General features: G+C 41.0%; 1 protein-coding gene across 4 annotated transcripts in view; it reads right to left on the bottom strand.

Moving 5' to 3' along the window:
* The window catches only part of klf12b (Kruppel like factor 12b), a 42,719-nt gene extending 31,288 nt beyond the window's left edge, over window positions 1-11,431 (bottom strand). For 2 of the 4 annotated variants that reach the window (XM_075479235.1, XM_075479238.1), the window contains exons 1-2: window positions 10,976-11,244; window positions 6,821-6,943 (exon numbers count right to left, since the gene is read on the bottom strand). In XM_075479235.1, coding sequence (XP_075335350.1) covers window positions 6,821-6,941 — 121 coding nt within the window. In that variant the 5' untranslated portion in view covers window positions 6,942-6,943; window positions 10,976-11,244. The other 2 variants (XM_075479237.1, XM_075479236.1) reach the window with 2 other exon arrangements.
* Window positions 11,432-19,739: the final 8,308 nt, after the last annotated feature.

The raw sequence follows: 19,739 nt of genomic DNA on the forward strand, positions 1-19,739 counted from the left end.
TAACAAAGAAAGCACTTGCTGGCCAAAGGGAATATGCTGAGTGACGCTTTTGTAGATGTTATAAAATGAAGGTTCAATAAATTTATTCCTATTGATTTTGTATCCTAAGAGCGTAGACACAACAGAGCTGCAGCTGAATCACAGCTGGTTTTAAATCTTAACCTCAGCCTGATTCATGTTGAGCTGTGTCTGCTCATGACCTCATCCAGTTGGCCTGATTCTGCTAGAGAGCCATTCAAATACTGTAGTTCCCCGCAGAATTAATACTTAAAGAGTAACTTCAACCATACTGGATTTGGTCAAAGGTACAGCAGACTTGTATCTTCAACCCACTCAGTGCTGTCTTGCACTGGAAAAGACTTTGTTATACCACATAAATAATAAACCATTTCTGCCACAAACATAGATTGTTCAAGCATGGGGAGAGATGACTCCTCAAATGGCAAAAAAAAGTTTTAGGGTTTCAGCACTTACAGTTAAAGCTGTCAAGCATTTTGAGAAGTTGCCTTTGGATTGCCAGTTCGTTGTTAGTACTGCAATATCTTTTCACTATCCAATATCTAATGAGGAGGTACTCCACAAGACAAGCAAGTGGAGAGAAGTAAGTGTGCCTTCCTTCTCTTTTTAAGACATAATTTAAGGTGACCTTAAATTTAAAAGAGCAATCAATGCATCGAACTCGAAATACACCGCAGCGTACTGATGCCATGATGCAACTCATGGATTCTTTTTATAAACCCTCCCTGCCTGGTCAGACTTCACGTTTTTGCAAGTTGTTTTCACTGCCTTGTTTAGAAAATGTGATGATGCCAAAAGTGATAAACTTACCCTCTAGAGCCACAGAAGGCGCCTAACATTTGTTTTTGCTTGCAGCGAAGAGCAGTACTCCCCATGATGAGTTAAGTGACCTTTATTGTAAAACTGGTGGAGTTTCCCCTTTCATAGTTTCCTACCCAAAAACAGCACATAACAGGTAAACAGTGACGATTCTCCTTGTTATGCATGTGTCTGTGAGAGCAAGCTGAAGATGTGTGCTTTCCCTCACTGTTCACTCCTGGGTGTACTGACATGGACATAGTTTTTTTATTCTCAGTCATTCCTGGCACTCTGTGAATGGTCTCAGAATTTCCATTTCATAAGCCGTATTTTCCTTGGCAAGAGCAGCAAGCAAAGTCTTTTAGATGCTTCTAGGACATTTTTGAACAGGGCTCAAGAGAGCAGAGCGCTGCTACCTCGCTGCTTGTAAAAGTGCGGACGACTGGCCAGCGCAACGGCATAAAATCTCAGCTTATGCGCACTAACCTTAAAAAAAAAAGAAAGAAAGAAAAAGGGTTCTCCTTTAGGGTTAATAGTCCCTTAAACATGCACTCAGCTGAGGCTTTTACCTCAAAACACTGCCCTTTTCGTCAGAGAATACATCCGCTCCACGGAGGGATAACACAACTTTCTACATGAGCACAGCTATTAATAGACACGGGACACTCATCATGTGTTAGATAATTCAATCTCTGGGAAATACAGCAAAACTTGGGAAAATTTTAAGCTCCCAACAATTTAAAATAGAACTCATGCTAGTGTAATGCTAAACACACATTTTTTAAAAGAAGGCCAAGGGAGTAGGTTAAGACTTGTCACAATTGTCACAAAGTAACCTGAATGCCTTGATTAAGCTGACTCACCATTTTGCATTGCCATTAGAATAATTTCCACCATCTCATACATAAAAACAGCTTGATAAAACAAACTGTTTTTTGGTTGTTTTCCACTATTTGGGCCCTTTCCTTTGCAATGTCTTAATGGCACTAACCGTGCTCAACTTCTGACCTTTGTCACATTGTATTTACCTGAGCATCTATTGACGTTAGCATTGTGGATTTAGTTAAAAAAGTCCAACATGTTAGCAGCACTTTGGGAACGTTCAGGTTAAGATCCAAATGAAAAAGGAGAGCCAAATTACTTGGAAAAAGGCAATCTGTCAAATTTGTAGCAAAAAAACAAAGGTTGCAATGCCACATTATGGCATTATGCTAAACTATTTCAGCCTTATGGAAGAATACAATGATGGAAAGAAACAATAAAATCCATCACAATTTTTTGTATGAAAATAAAAAGAAATTGCACAATCGTACACACAATCGTCTGTCGGTGGTAACAAAATACAGTCGCCAACGCTCCTTGGTTATCAGGTATTGAACATCCCTTCTGTGACCATTCTTAAAGCTAGTAATGACGAAATGCTAGTTAAAAAATCCCATCTACCAGAACAAAGTAAGCAGTTAAAACAAAGACACTGTGTAGAATATACTGAGGCAGCTCCACCACAGACTTCACAGGCTGAATGCAGAATGGCAAAAAAACGAGTATTGATTTCATCGACCATTGTGTCAGAATGCAAGCTTCACTACGATGAAATCCAGCTCCAAGAAACCCTCAAACCAGTGCCCATTCGTCACACTGCTTCGAAAAGCAGATCCTTTTTGCTATAACATTCGTCTGTACATCGTCAGATAGTTTGGTCTTTGACAGTCACATTACAAGTCACTACCGAGACAAAAAAAAACTTCTTATTAGGCTTCAAGCTATGCATTTGTGATATCGTGGACAAACCACCATCGTATGCTGGCAGCTACAGGCAGGTTGTAGGTGTGACAAAAGTCAATAATTGCTGCTCATTAGGAGGTTGGCATAGATGCAGCTAAACCGTTGCATCAGAGTTGGTAGAAATTTCTTTGCTAAAAGACAGCTAAGAACAACACTGAGGGCTTTCCCTTTGTGGTTTTCTTTTCTCAACTGACTTTGAAACTGTGCATGGCTTCATAGATGTGTGACAAACCACATCAAAACACTGTATTATTGAACAATCATTTATTTTATTTTTTTTTACAAGTTGTATAGAGCTACTTGTGAAAACAAACTGCTGTGATTTATGGTTAAAGGAGCCCAGGTTCATCAGGTTTTGGTACAGTACCTGATGAGAACATGGTCTGAGCAACAATGTGGCATGCCAGCTCTTTTTTTCCCCCCACACAATGACTTCATTATGTAAGTTCCTGTACACATCTAATGCAAAAAAACTCCTTTCATATACAGTTTACAGTTTGATCTAAACTCTCTTCACAGCAGAAGAAACAAATTAAAAGAGGCAAAAAAGTGTGTGTGTTCTTGCATTACTAACACTGTGGCAATATAAATCTGTTTCCATGGTCATATTGTGGGTACTCACAATTTCTGGGGGCAAACAGCAAGTTCCAATAGTGTTCATCGTGCTAAGACATGGTTAGGCTAGGTTCCATATGAATGTAAGTCAGTAGAATGTCCTCTAAAGTGATGGAAACAAGACAGCCGATATGAAAGTCAGAGAGAACGCATGTTGTTTTTGCCTGCGTGAGCCAAGGAGCTCAGCACCTGAGAGGAAACCAGCTCCATTTATAGTTGATACTCGTGTAAATACACAGACAACGCACAATACACACACACACACACACACACACACACACACACACACACACAGACACACAAACACATGCGCACTAGTAAGGCCCACGGAAGTTCCCATATTCTGGTGGATTGCCCTTGGGTCCTTGCTATTTCTGCCAGGGGCAGGGGGATCCTGTGTCAGTAATCCTGTCAGGATGAGGGGATGAGGTTGCCGGATGCAGCTCAAGTCCACTGCCTTTTACCAGCACACACATATGCAGACACACGCACATGAAAAAGATTTGTAAGACCACTTTCATAGGAAATCCATGCAATGCATCAACCGAGACAGTTCCTTCACCCAACAAAAAAATGCAGAAAATGTCTCTTGTCTGTCAAAGGTTTTTGTAAAAAAAAAAAAAAAAAATTATTTTCAGTGGCTTTTTGTCTTTGTAAAAGATCCCCACCTCCACCATTACCACCTCCGTCTCCCTTGTGAAACTGTGGGAAATGAAGAAGCTGTTTCTGAGAGGAAACACTCAAACCGAAAAGAAGAGTCGGCCGCTGTCTGGTTTGTCTGTCTCTGTTTGTGTGTCAATTGCACTTCTTATAAGGCTGACTTCCTGAGCTACTGCTCTGTTCTGTAGTCTGTCTGACAGACACACACACACACACACATACACACACACACACACACAGGCTCACAAACCTTGTGACCTCTGCCTGCACCCACAATGAACCATATTTGTGTTAGATTCAGACACAGACACTCACACTCAAAAACTCTCTTAGTTTTGCAGCTCTGCCCATGAAAGAAGAATATGGATGCCCATTCAACACTAACAGCCACCCACACACAGACACCTACAGTGTGCACACACAAACCAAGCACAAATGTGCGCACACACACACTCCTCCACAGCGCTCCAGAGAGGTAAACAGAAGAGTCTGACATCCTCTTGCATCATGTGCCTCAAATGCAGCTGAGAAACAGCTAAACAAGCTGTGACTGTGACAGCTCTAAAATGAAGTGGCATTACTCAAGTGAGCGTTGACTTCCAAGTCAAAGCAATTTGTGACACTATTCTCGACAATTTGTGTTCAATTGAAGACCATTTTTGATGTAATCACGGGAAAGGATAAGCCAAACATTCAGCATGAGAGCTGCATTTAGTGCAGAAGAAACCACAATCAGACGCCAGAAAAACAGCTCCTAGACAGCCAGTTTACTAAGAGGTCTTCTTGCTTGAACATAATCCAGTGACCTCTCAGGAACACCACACACACACACACACACACACACACACACACACACACACAGACTCACTCACCTCTGTAAATGCAGTAGGGTCAGTAGCAGTGCATCTAAAATAGCCTCTGACACAAAAACCTCACTTGTACCAAAGGAGGGGGGGGTGGAGCCAACTAACAAACCGGGATGAGACTGCTGTATAGTGCCTCTCCATTTTTCTAATATATACAACAAGTCCTGTGGTCATATGAAGGTAATACACATGGTGGCGACTTAGTGCAGCCTTTCAGGAAAATATTGTAAGAATCTGCATCTCTATGGTGATGTATACAGATCACAAGGCTACACAGTGCATGCAAGACTGAGAGATGGTTAGAAAGAGAGGTTAGCTTGAGTGGATCAATAGAAAATGTACTCGCTGACTCTGTTCCAGCCTCTTATTTACTCCCCATTCACAGGTTCTTAGCTGAGGTGGCCACACTGCAGTACTCAAATTGACAGAGTTGCATTGGGCACGCAATTTTCTGTAAACACTAAAAGGAGCAGACTGGGGAATAACTTAACGTGAAGACTTTATGAGCCAAAATACAGAGCGATATTAAATGCTGGCTGCCTGTGATAAGTATTGAAGCCCATCAAGAGAGCTTGTTGTGATGCAAACGAGTCCCAGCCAGTACAAAGTCCTCTCATGCTGAAGTTTAGCTACTTTTTACATGCTGAAAATAAGGGTCGGAGTAAAACTGTGCTCCCATCCAATGTTTAGGATGCAGCAGAATGGCTTCCTCACAATAAAATGCATCTTTCACACCACCACTACCAACCACCCACATACTTCCCCTGCCCCAAGGGGTGAAAGTACACTTCTGCCCTAATGGGGGAATTCTTTAAGTAGGCTTCTGCCTTTTATCCCCCAAGGCTATGGTAGCATATGTGTGTGCTCTTGTGTTCTAACATATATGCCGTGATGTTATCCCCCCCTTCCCCCAACATAGGCACTATGTACATACTACTCACAATAGCTTCTCCTCTAAATGCATCACAGCACATGTGCACTCACATGCACTCTCGAAGATCGACCTAGATGTTCTACATTAACTGTACAATGCAAGCACGCACAGGCACCAAATTCACTGACTCATCAACAGTATCTCCTGCGAGCAACTCATTTAGAGATAATACACGTTCTAGACACTTTTTCTGGTTCCTTCTTTTTCCTTACCTATTTTTCCTCACTTGCTATCTCTTGTGAGACAAACAGCAGTGAGAATGCAGCCCATAGTGAGGACACGAGCATTTTAGTGCTTAAAAGCCTCGCAGAGTCCTCTTGATGCAACATCACAAAATGTGTACCTTAGCTCACCTAACTTTGTGCTGACACAACCAAATCCATCCCAACATGCTGCACATGGAAATAGACAATAACGAACCAACCAAAACATTCCAACTCACTGACACTTGTTACATCAAATGTGCACAGTTATTTTCGCTCACCAAGTTCTTTCCTCTTGGTTTGACCCATTCCAGCTCCCACGAAGCCACTCGATAAAAGCCAACAGCTGTATTTACCTCTATTACTCATTTACTCACGCCTTTACTTTGATTATTTTTCCTCCCTTTTTGAGCTGATGCTTTGCCATGTTGATATCTGGCTGCGGCAGGTAATAGAGAGGAGATACGGACAGTAGCGTGGACTTCCATTCGGCTGTGCTGAAGTCAAAGAGCAAGTGGAGTGCCACAGCCTCCCTAAATGGATTCCACATGCTAGCCGCATAACTTCCTCTCCTAACAGTTGACCTACGGTACAACTGGAAACAAAGTTCAAGGCATCCTTACACACGTCTGCAGAAGCCATCTGGCACGGATGCTAAAAAGAATTAGTTCCCCAAAGATTCTGTAAAGAGAAACTGTTTCTTGAAAAACAGCAGAGAAATGGTCCACAACACTGGAAAAAGCAGATTTCTAGAAATAGAAATAGAAAGAGAAAAATACTTTATTCTAATTTTATTCTAATGCTCCTTCATTCCCTTTTCTTGGCTTCCTTCTTTTTTTCCCTTCCATCTGTCAAACTACCGTATTTGGTTGAAGTACATTACACACCCAGTAGAAAAGAGGAAATGTCATCACAGAGAGAAAGTGCTTCCGTTGGCATACCTTTCCACCCTGACCAAGGGAACATGTCAAGGAACTTCAAATCTGAGTCTGGGGGCAAGCTCTTGGAAGAGCGAGTCACTTCCAGGAAACACCGAGTGCGCAACTCCGGAGAGGGTCTCATTACTCAAAAGAAAAGAAGACAAGGAAAGAAAAGGATCAATGGTCAAACGTCATTGTAAAATGTGCCTCCACTTTAGCATGTTTGTTATTTGATTAGTTTCTCTGATCACTGAAATAAAAGCAGGCTTGCTCTGCAGTAGCTTTGACAATAACAGGCTGAGTTTTCAGTACAATGCAACTGATTTTTCTTCTTTTTTTTTTTAAATAGTTGCACTGCTGTGATCACTCTAGTTACATTGTAATTCTTTCTGTCTTTTTTTCCACTATTTCCACTATCAATTGTGGAGTCGATGACAGTTGCACAATACTTTCCTTGCTCTTTGTCTCTTTCTCTCAATCACTAAACACACAAGCTGTAGCACTCCGTGTGCAGCCCTAACTCAATTTGGTAAACAAACGGGGGCTGGAGACCCAGGTCAAAGGTTGAATCCACAAGAGAAAATCGCACAGGGAGGTAACATTTTGTCATCCTCTGACATGATGAAATTACAGCACGGGGACCTCAGTTCACAGTCATCACCTACAAATATTATGTCTTACTTCACCCTTGGCAATTATCAAAACAACATCTACTGCATGTCTTACTACTCAGAAAGAAACAACAGCAAATAAGCAAGATTCCTACATCTACCAGTATACGAAGTTATCTCTTTGACTCAGAACCATTTCTGATTCTCCTCTCTCCTCTTTGGCCTGGGCTTACAATTAGGGACCCACAAGAATCCAGCCATGTACTGTCAAGCAAACAGTCTATCTGCTATCAATGCTGATGCACTCCATAAGACCCACCTGGATCAATGAGCACTCACTCAATATGCCAGCAGTTAACCCAGCTGATTAGAGGCTAATACTGGGAATTCCATCTCCCTGAATAAGAATCAGCTCTACATGTTGTTAGAATGAGCAAGCCGGAGCGTAGCGCTTCCTCCTGAAAGATTCAATCTGTCAACACGAGTCCAATTTGTGTGGCGTGATCTGTGGCAGACAGAGGATGCCTTTGGTGGGGGAATCCTTCAGTGCAATTAAATGTCCTGGGCAGAGTGGTGTTGATGGACAGATAGAGTCTATCTGTTGGTGATTGGCTTTTTAATTGAGTGCCCCCCACTCCACCACCTGTACTGATCTCTATCATAAGTCTATAGTCCATCTCTCAGGGTGGGGGCTGGGGGTTGAAGCACTGAGGGAATCATAGTGACAGCAGCAGCTTGATGCAGCTATAGAGGAAAACAACTAGATGTGTGGGGCATCATATTGTTAACATAAACACAAATATTGTTTGTTTTTTTTTTAAATACAGAAAAAAAACAATATACTTTCATTTCGAGGCCTCCACTTTTAATCTTTAAACCTGATGCCTGTGGATTAATGTTTCAGCTGGAAAACATTGACGCTTTGGTCTAACCTTAGATTTTTCAGGTATTTGAAACAGTTGTTGAAGCTTTTCCTGAAACATTAAGCTGGGTTTAAGTAATAATGGGAAATTTATTAAACTCAATATTTAGGTATAGCATAAGCAATTACAAGAAACTCATTATCGATCTTTCTAAAAAAAAAAGAAAAAAAAGTCAATAACCTATTAACTAGTTTCTTTTAAAAAGTTGAAAGATATCTCAGATTCTGACAATAATTTTGTGAACAATGCAAGTTTTAACACCAATTATGAGTTAATAAGCATGTTTTAAGGGCATGTTCCCTAACGTTTATTACATGTAAACAAGATGATGGACTTCATCATTTCAGGAGATCTGTAGAACCACTGCTGCACCACCAGTTGGTACATTGACAGACATCATGAAAAAAATAAATACTCATACTATGAAAATACCAAGAGAACAAATTGAAACGGGGCAATTAAGAGTTTCAATGGTTTTGTTGGCTTCAGTTCAAAGATCTGCAGCTGCTAACTTGGTCATTTATTCACTTTTCTAAGAGTGCAGAATGCATCATCATTGACATACAGTCTATACACTGGTCCATGAACACATTCTTAAAAAATTTCAAACTTTTTAAATTGTGATTGTTTTCAAATTTTCAATAGCTCAAGAGTCATGGGAGAACTATCGGGAGAAAGATGGTTTCCGTGTCATTCACCATTTTTCAAGCATTTGCAAGCAATTGTTGTGCAGCTTAGTGAGTTCTGAAGTGAATATTTGTTTTAATATACTTCATACTATTAATTAAATCCACGCTCCCCAGTGTTGACTGGGACCCTGATTGCAGATATGGGTCAATGTTGAGGTACTTAACGTTAAAGTAATTCCTTATTTTGTCCATGTGTGATTGCTGTTACAACAAAAATAGTCAAAAGAATCAAGCCATAATTGAGAAAACTTCCCTTATTTGGTTGTGGGAACCTGCAAACTTTTGAGGGGTGCGCCAGCTCCAGAACTGTTGATGCATAATGTGAAGAGTATTATCTACACATATGATAATATCAGCCGGCTTATTCGTGCACATGAAGACGGCCCCTTTGTGAATGGATTTAAGTGAGACTTTAAATGGGCACTAATCCCCCGTCACTGAACATCGAAGAACTGCAGGAGGTCTCATCCACACACGCAGACACACATAACTCCACCCCTTACTGTAGAAGTAGATGGCATCCTTTATTACCCCCATGGAGGAATTTTTCTTTGACTCTTGGACAGACTAGTCAACACGTATGGGTACACACCAGCACATGGAAGATAATTCTGAGTACACATGGTCTCGCTAAAGGTACACTTACATCTAAACAGTATATTGATTAACTGACCTTTCTACAGATGCAACCATAATTTAACACAAACACCCAATGGCTGACACTCTGATAAAGGCTAGGCAGGGCCTCTCCACATCGCAAGGGTAAAGACACCGAGGTCAGTGCTTAGTTTCCACATCAAGAGCAGAGGCCAAAGTCCCCCCTCCCACCTTCCTCTCTTCTTCCCTCCCTCCCTATTCTGCCCACCCTACCCCTCCACACACGCACACACACAAATTTAAAAAAAAAAAAAAAACGCCCTCCTCCTCCCTCCCTGGATGTACAAATGCCTTTGCTGTCAGCTCTGCCCTGGTCCCCTGTAATTGAAAATAACAGCCAAGGGCCAGCCCCCGGCCACTCTCCCCTGCCTGGTGGCTCTCTGCCTCGGTGACAGCCACCCATCAATACCAATGACTATTACCCTGGAAGTGAGAGCGCTGCCGATGACATCCAAGACACCACCCCTGCAACACTCCCACACACACACACACACACACACACACACACACACACACACACACACACACACACGAGTGTCCGCTACCCAAGCCTCCTAATGTTTAACCCGTTGCTAACAGCCCTGTCTCTCTGTATCTAAGCTGCTTTAGTAGGCTACAGTGGGCAAACAAGCTGGTCTCTCACACACCACAGTTGTTTCACACAAATGCGCACCCACACACATTACACGCTCACACATACACAACTCTTTTAAGACATGCACGAAAACTCCGACAAGACAGCAAACTTTTTCTTTTTCTTTTTTTTCCCCCTCCTCTGAGAAATGTTGAGAGTTTTTGCAGTCTCCCGTCAAGACACTCAGTCAGTGTCGCTCTATAACACTTCTCCGCTGTTGAGCTGATCCGTTCTGAAGTTGCGTTGGACTTGTGCGAGGCAAAAAGATGTGAAACACAAACCGGTCCCTGCACTGTAAAGTCCAGATGCTGCTCATGCTCACTCTGACATAATGTTTTGTTTTTCTCTCTCTCTCTCTCTCTCTCTCTCTCTCTCTCTCTCTCTCTCTCTATTTCTGATCATGACAGCTTATAAATTCACACTAAGAAAAGGGTGTTACATGTCCAGTCACCACCACGCAGGGTCTCTGCGACCCCCACCCACCCGGACTGACGGACACCAAACACAATGCCATAGGTGATCTGAGTTGTCATCTGCTTTGACAGAGCAATGACAGCTGAACGAAGCGCACTGAACACAAGCACAAAGCCTAACAACGTGACGAATGAAGCACACAGAGCGGCAGCGAGCACGGGAACAGGATAAGAAAAAATTGCACAGACCTTGTCAGAAGCTGCAGAGCCGTGGAGACTAGAAGACTGTTTTTCTCTCTACAGTCCTCTCTGTCTCGTCTCCTCCTCTCCCTCTCCTTTCCTCTTCTCTCCTCTCACTCTGCGTGAATGTACGAGTGTTTGTGTGTGTGTGTGATAATGTGTGTGTGAGAGAGAGTGTATGTGAGCGAGCAGCTCCCTCCCCTTCTGCCTCTCAGCTGCTCGGCTCAGGCAGTTCTCAGGAAATGAATAGGAGCGCACAGAGAACTGTTGTACTTGCAAATGACTTACCCCGAGTCACATGATCCGCTAAATGTAGGGTGGGCCGGTGGGTGGAGGCTTCATAAGCAAAAGGGAAGACAATATACTCTAAGCTTTAACAGCATGCATCGAATTACATGGGGCCCCTCCGGGGAGGTTTCCGACGCGTCCGTTCTCAACCAGCCCAAACTCCCTCTGTGTCCCTCGTGGAGCGCGGCCGTGCGCCCCGGGCTAGGGGTGAGCGCCGCAGCACCTCCCCGTTTAAAGGGGACGGAGAGGAAAGGGAAACAGCAAATTAGCTCAACTGGCTCACTTTACAGGATATTAGGTGGCCTGGTGACAATTTCCAGAAACTTGATTTGAGTTGTTCTTTTTTTTCCCCCCTAAATTGGGTCTTTTCACCATGTGCACGAGTAGTGAGAACAGAGAATTGGTAGCTATACAGCACAAATCCATTAACTAGTCAATCAGTAAGGATTAACGGGTAAACTTTTTTTTTTTAAATGTATCTTTTTCATTCAAATAAAAGCTAAAGTGTGAAGGTTCCAGCTTCTGTTTCATTTATGTTTCTTGGTTGGCTGCAATTTAGTGAAATTAAGTTTGCATTTTTCTCTGTTTACACAGAAGGAGCCATGCGTCAATTAATATATTGTCAAATTAATGCATAGGCAGATTAATAAAGTGATATTAAAAGTAACTTTTGAAAAAACTACCTTTAGCTCAAACCTTACTTCTTAAATTCAGGTATACAGGTGAAGACAAACTAATTCGATTGTTGTAATGATATACTGACAGTTTTGATTGGGAAATAATTATTTGATTTAATAATTATTTGATTAATCAAATAGGGCTGCAACCAGTTATTTTTAGACCATATTTGTTAAGAAATTAACCAACATTGAATTGTGTATTCAAGTCAGATCGTTTTTCATGTCAATTTTACAATTAAATTTCACTCATAGTTGACTATAGCTAATTGTGTATTTTTTACAGCCTGAATACACAAACTCTCATCGGAAATTTGTATGTGTATTCTGGGACTTTATGTAACACAGTTTCACTCTTCTCCTTGTAATTGTACTCTGCTCATATGTTAAAATGACACATTTCTATCAACCGTCCAACTGCCCAGCTTTTAAAAAACTTAATGACGGTTTTTAAAATTGTCTTCTGTGTAGTGCTGAGCCTCAGTGGTCATATCAGTTCTCCTCCTGGTGTTGCCAGGCTTAAAAAGGAGGAACTATGTGGCATGAGGGGCTGATGCTTTTGGAGCTCAAACCCACTCCCCTGGGAGCTCTAATTAAAGGTAAAGGAAGAGGACTCATCTACATGGCTGATGGCGCTCGTACCACTTTACAGGGTGCCAGCTTTATTGTGGAGTGGATAGAAAGAGCCAGAGAGGAGAAAGACTACATTACTGTAGTACAGTGAGCCTGATCCAACTGCCACCCACTTATTATTCATTCTGTTTCACTTCAGATACTGTAAGTCTTCTGTTTGCAATCAATGGAGGATAAAATGACTGGGTGGAGGTGAGAGAATGGAAGGATACGAATGGAGTGAAAAAAGGATAGATTAATGAGCTTGAATTGGATGGTTAGAGGGATGGCAAGGTGATTGTCTGAGGGGGAAATTTGTGGCTGTCTGGTTTGGCGGCACTAAAGGTGTCCAGTGGGAAGAGGGCTTGGTTGAATGAATGGATGGATGGATAATAAAGGTAAAGATGATAGCTGTGATGTAAATTGAAGTGGTGCATGAGCGGTAAGGACCTGCACAGCTGTGTGGGATGCAAATGCTGCTTTAACTGTGTTTTTGAACACCTTAATAAAGGGATTTATGAGGGGAGGGATTAGATACTATTACAATATCTGCATCAATACATTTCGTAGATCAAATGATAGCTGATGTCATTTTAGGTGAGAGGCCAATTTCACCTTTGTTTGTATTGAAATCAGATTAAATTAGTCTGCCCCCTGATCCTTTGTCCCAAATAAGTCTTTGAATCATCATAAAATGTGTGGAAAACCATGCAAAAATCAGACAATGTGACATTTTGCAATCGTAGGAAAGATGTAATGATGTAATCAATGCTGTATGAGAACGATCAAGAATGTGAACATTGTGGTATTTGAGACCGATTTGAGGCCGACCTGTAAAGTATTGCCACTGCATGTGGCAGAAGGGAAACATGACTCATATAATTGCTTCCACATCAGAGCAGACGTCATTCTAAAGCCTTTGGAGGAGCTAACCATTGGCCTTTGTGAGACATTAGATTAAGACCAGCATACGTTTCATCAATAACGGAAACACTTAAACAAAGCACTTTTTCCACTTCCTGGTTGTGTTTAGACGACAGCGTTACTTTGGTAGGGCTAGAAACGATCATGATTTGGTCACAAATATATATATAATATAACAAATGTATAACATATATGATGGAGATGGTCACGTCATAAAGATGTCATTCTACTGGTTGCCATGGTGACAAAACTTTTTCACTTCCTGCTTGTCTTTCAGCAGTAGCATTGCTTGGTTAGAGTTAGAAGTGAAAACAACTGAGGTAGGGTTAGAAAACAATGATTGTTAGAGCTAAAAAAAAACATTATTTTCACAGGGTGGCCATTCCATCATGGACGCCATTTATATCCTTCAAATGCACTTGCTTTCATGACAACGAGAGTTTACATAGTCTTTTTAAGAAACTATAGGTCATACCCGGCTGCATGAACAAACGGCATATAGGCACGTTTTGGACATTTTCATGTTACTGCCACACTTCGTCTTCCGTCAGTCTTTTTTGCCATCTTGCCATCTCATTACTAGTAGAGCTTCCAATAACTCTGTAATGTCGCATAAATGCATTAAAAGCATTAATGGTTCAAATGAATGACATGTGGTTGTTAATATTATCACAGATCCAAAAGAATGGTCAAGTACATGATAATGTGACATTACCAATCTCAGAGAAACATTCTGATTTACTTGATTAGAGGACTGGCTGGTTGCAATAATGTAACACTAATGTAACATCAGCCGTAAGGCCCGGTGATGATCTTTATAATGATGTCCTCAGGAGTTCTTTCAAATTAAATCCTCGCTGTGTAACCAGTGCCCCAGGTGTCCTGGTGTGTGTTCAGGGAACGCAGGCAGAGAGGAACACCAACAGGCAACAGGACTGAAAAGAGGAAGGGGGGCGAGATAGAAGATGATGGAAGATGTCTGAGGGACACGGGGGCTCTCAGTAGAGATGGAACAGCAAAGGGAGGTATGTGAAGGTGGTCTGGTGCTCGAGTCAGGGCTCCATCCTTCAGCAGCTGGGCTTATTGAACACCTGAGACACAAGCACATCTCCCAAAGGCTACGCTGGTTACAGACAGTTTGCAAATGTGCCACCCAGGGGAGGGAGCAGTTCAAAGAAGGCGTGGGTGTCTGGGAGATTGTTTGTGGAGTGGCATAATAAGCTAGAAGACATCAAGAAGAGCATTATCATAACCCTCCTCTCCCTTGCATCATCCGACCCCAATCTCGTCAAGTTATTGTAACACCATTCACCATTTAGTCATACACTACAAGAAAATGTCTACGCTGAGGGGGTGGCATCTCCCGATGAGAGCAGAAAAAATGTGCATGTGTCTCATGAGAAGCTAAGAGTGATGCTATCTCCTGTTGTCTCTGACTAAACCTTAGACTCTGGACTCAGCCACGCTAGAGCTGAAGTAGGGATCAGAGAGGCTAAACACAACCAGTAACAGCACAGTCAAGGGGGAGAGGGAGCGAAAGAAGGGAGGCGACAGTGGATATTCTGTTACTGTAGGCTGAGTTAGTAAATATAACCATAATTAACAGATACAATTCTTTCTTTTTCATTCCATTCCTATATATATATATATATATAAATATATATATACATGTATGATTTTTTTTTCCAAGGACAATTAGAGTGTACGCTAAAGAAATAAGTCATTTTTACATATTTTTCACTGGCTTTCAATATAGTGATGAAAAAGTAATAAAATTGACCGGTTATGAATGAGAAATGGATTACAAGAAGTGACCATGAGAAAACTCAAAGTAGAATGATTAAACCTTGAAACTGGGATGGACAAGAATATATACATATTGACTTTGTCAGAGATCCCAGGTTTGTAAGCAATAATGTGCTCATCCCCGGAGCTCCTCTTTATCCACTACAGTCTCACTACGTCCCCCATTGTGAATGCACAACAGCAAAGGACTACGTTCACAAACTGAGAAGCACTTGCTCTCAGCTTCACTAGTCAAGGTTTTTCCTATGCCCCACGCTGAATTCTGAGCAGTACAAAGGAGTGGCTCTGCACTTTTGTCTGTTTGCCAACCTGTCACCCAATCACACTAAAGTTTTACATACGTCTTTCAAAAGAATTTCAGACTTAAGCATATGCAGATTTGAGGGCAACACTAACATGACACATTGCAAAAATATATTTTTAAAGAAACCTCTAATGTAGCTTTTGTGTGTTGTGTACTTAAATTTATTTTGATGGAACATGCATCCCACTGTTGACTGAATTTACAGATCAGAGTAAATGATGAATTTCACAGCGGCATATAAACCTTTTCACAATGCACCTGCTATTACATTTCTCAACATGGTGTCCCATTTGTTGCAGCATGGCTCGAATAAGAAAGAACACGCTGAATGACAATTTCTTTCTCGTTGCCAATTACAAATGATTACAAAATAGAAATATTTGAAACTTTGAATCATCTGATTTATAACAAGTCCTCAATTAAAAGCAACCAAATAAAATATGATCCAAGGGGCCGTCCTTTAAACTACTACCCATGCAGGTGGTAGAAGGGAAAAACAAGTTATTTGAGCATTTCCACATCAGCCTTATTATCAAGTGCTTCCATTAACCAGCCACAAAGTCCTCTTAAGAAGGCGAGTGTGTAGATGGTGCAATTAAGCACAGTCATACCAACCATGGGACGTGAGTATGACACCCAGATTTCAAAACTATTTAAACTTCTGGACAATGTTCAGTTAAGAACCCCTTACTAAAACATTTTTTTCACTTCCTCATTTGGTTTAAGCAATAACAATGCTTGCTTAAACCTAGTTGACACGACAAGATTTGAAGCCCATTATTCATATCTGCGGCAAAAAGGCAGTCCAATTACTGGTTAATCAATTGCTATATGTGAATGTTTTAAAGACATGATTTGAGATGTTCGCAGACATGTCCCAGCCCCTGATTGAATGTCTTTTGCATGTTTGCTTTCAAGGAGACGGAGGGTTTAGGATTGTTGAGTGAACCGTCAGTGAGAAGCTACGGCCAATGAGAGCATAAGGTATGAGGTTGCAGGACACAACAGGGAAAAACTCAGAACAGACAATGATGAAGAAACTACGATCTGCTCACATACCTCAAGAGAATTAGTTTACGCATTGTTGAGAACACCTATGCATTTTTGATGTTACCAGAGAGCAATCGCGACGACAGACTCGAAATTCAATTCAATTCAATTTTATTTAAATAGCGCCAAATTACAACAAATGTCACCTCGAGGCACTTCAAAGATACAATACAAGTCAAGCCAATCAAATCCAATTAATTAAAGTCCAAATTTGTCCAATTCATACATAAAAAGCCAAGCTAAGGAAACCAACAAATTGCACCAAAACTTATTACAAGGTTATCCAGCCCATTTTCTCATAATCTCCACCTAACGACAACTTCAGATGATGCTGCATTTGCTGTCCCTCAGAAGTGGGAGAAACTCTTTTGAACTTGCTTTTTGCATTGCTTTTAACACCAGATATGTCATTAGTAATAAAGTTCACTTAACTGAAGAAAAAAAAAAGTTTATAACGCTTTACCAGTCAATTGTTTAAGCTCTCCAGTCTGTACTTTAACAACTTGGGCTGGTACAACACATGCGACTGTACCTAAAAGAGTTGTTGGTAGTCTACCATCTGTCCATGGTCCAAATGCAGAAGTGGGAAATGTAAGTATTTGAGAGTAAAATTGTCTGTCAAGAATTTTTTCATCAGTTTGCAATGTGTGGTCTGAGCTCTAAGACTATTTACTGTTTGCTTTCTCATAATGTAATAACATGCTCCAAAGGGCTACCAAATACTTAAGATCTCAAAAAAGGCATTCTTTGATAAAGAGACGGACAGAATGGAGTCGAGTGAGTCACTCCAGAACCTAAAATGCTGCTCTAGTGTGTCTGTATTATGACCAAAGTATGTCACAGACATTCTTTTAAGACCTCAGTAAATTGTGCCAGCTTGAGAAAAATGGCATAATATGTCTCCTTTAAGGTCCATATTTGTTCATACTACAACTAAAGAAAACACTGTAATTTCCATAGCATACATTTGCATCATGTCCTGTTTCCTGTGAGCTTTACCCCGATGCGTTTGTGTCACAAACAGAGAATCTTCTCTGTAATATGCGTGTGTGTGTGTGTGTGTGTGTGTGTGTGCGTGTGCGTGTGTATGATTGGGCAACTAAGAACAAGGCCTGAACCAAATTCTCCAGTGTTCATGAGTGTAAACGGTTCTCGAGAGTGATAACCAAGGTGGCAATCAGCTGCAAAGCCCAACCAATTTAGACAAAGTAAAATGGAAAAAAAAAAAAAACACATTAAGAAAAAGTACGCCTAATATTTAACAAACCTTCAAAAAATTTCAACAATTCAGAGAACATAAAAATATATCAAACCTAAGATTTCAGAAAGGATTTTTTTTAAACGTGTGGGATGGCGCAAGGCCTTGCCACTGCTCACACCACATATTATTTACGGCCATAATGTTCTCTGTCAAGGTGATAACGGAAGACGTTCTGGCAATATCAGACACAGTGGTGTCGGACAGAGATTTGGTTTTGGCCACATACGTACAGAGAGTTATCATTTATATCATATTATATTAGAGAAACTCACCGACTGGGGTCGTTGGGAATTCTATGTATGCTGCCATGTAATATGTTTCTATGTTGTTCATGTTAATAAATTCCCCATAAGAGGCTGCAAAGGTGAGTCCGACTACTCTTTCCTCCACAACATAATGGTGACCCCGACGAATTTGACTTCTGGAACCCCGCTGGGTGAGTCCTCTGTGCCCCGGCAGCTGGGACCTTTTGTGAAAGCCAGCCGGCAGGTATGTTTTCTAGCCGACCATTTAAAGCAGCAGATGTTTGCTGTGGAGGTATACAGTGTGACAGCTTCTGAGGTTCCTTCAAATTAAGAGCACAGGAGAAGGTGGTGGGCTCGCCCTCGTAGCCTCTTATTTCCTCTGCGCAGGGGGGCTGCTGAAATTATTCAGGAAAATTGTTGAGCACAGGATGCTAGGGGTTTGAAGTTGGAGAATAATTGGGCAAACAGCAGCTTGTGAGATGTATCCAGCTGCGCTGTAACGTGAAATGACGTGAGTGCACTGTGAATTGTGAAGGACCAGTCGCTTGGCCCTGGCAGGTTGTGTTGTGTGAATCAAGATCTTGGGAACTGGAATCTTGGATATGCTTTTTTTAGTGAGTAGGGTGTAGTGAGAGGATGTAAATCACCCGCTCATGGTGTTGTTTTGGTGCCAAAGGCCAACCTTTAGTGCACAGAAGGGCGATAACTCACGGACCAAGGCACACACTAGTTATTATTTATATGTGGAAATTATTTTCACTAGTCAAGAAGCAGATGGATACTGATAATTGATTTGACCTGAGGACAAAAAAGCTTGAAGGTGGAATCAATAAAGTGTCTCAGGAAAACTCTGAAAATTTATTCCAGCTCCAGGGCGTGTTTTAATATATGTGTTATTATTATTATTATTATTATTATTATTATATCTGCTTTGAACCAGTTATCTTAGACTTTGTTGTAGAAAATATTTTAAGAAGGAATTTCAAATTGGATCATTAATTGGCCACAGGAGATATTAGAAGAGGTCACAGGTGAGGCTGATGAAGCTCACGTCAGCTTCCTCTGATTCCCTGAATAAACCACAAGGTTTATAAAAAGAAACATTTTCAATTTCACATATTGTCTATGATGATATCTCCTGAAAATTAAAAGTTTATTCTTTTACTAAAGGAACCAAACTATTTAAAATTGTGAACATTTGGGGAATAACTGACTGACTGCTGACTTGGTGTATGTGTAAACCTGTTTGATTTGTTGAGTTCATTTGTGCTTCTGTGTGTGAAATCCTGATTTGAAAAATCAAGGTTCCAACTCACTCCATCCCTTGACTTCCTTCATTCCCTTTTTACTGCTTATTATATGATTAAATCACACATAGATTTAGTAGGCTACATACGGCCTCAATACACATAGTATTGAACAAAATGACAAGAGAGCTAATGTAATTATAGAAGATTTATGTAAATGAAAGATAGTGGAAGTATTTTTTCAGAGGTTGTTGTGAGACAGTGCGGGAGTCTAAAAGAAGCATTTTGCAAGTAGAAAATGGTTTAACAGAGCTGAGTAGTTAAAATTTTTAAAAAGTGTGGTCATAGTGACAGTCTAT

This window comes from Odontesthes bonariensis, chromosome 12 (assembly GCF_027942865.1).
Source record: "Odontesthes bonariensis isolate fOdoBon6 chromosome 12, fOdoBon6.hap1, whole genome shotgun sequence".
Taxonomy (NCBI): Eukaryota; Metazoa; Chordata; class Actinopteri; order Atheriniformes; family Atherinopsidae; genus Odontesthes; species Odontesthes bonariensis.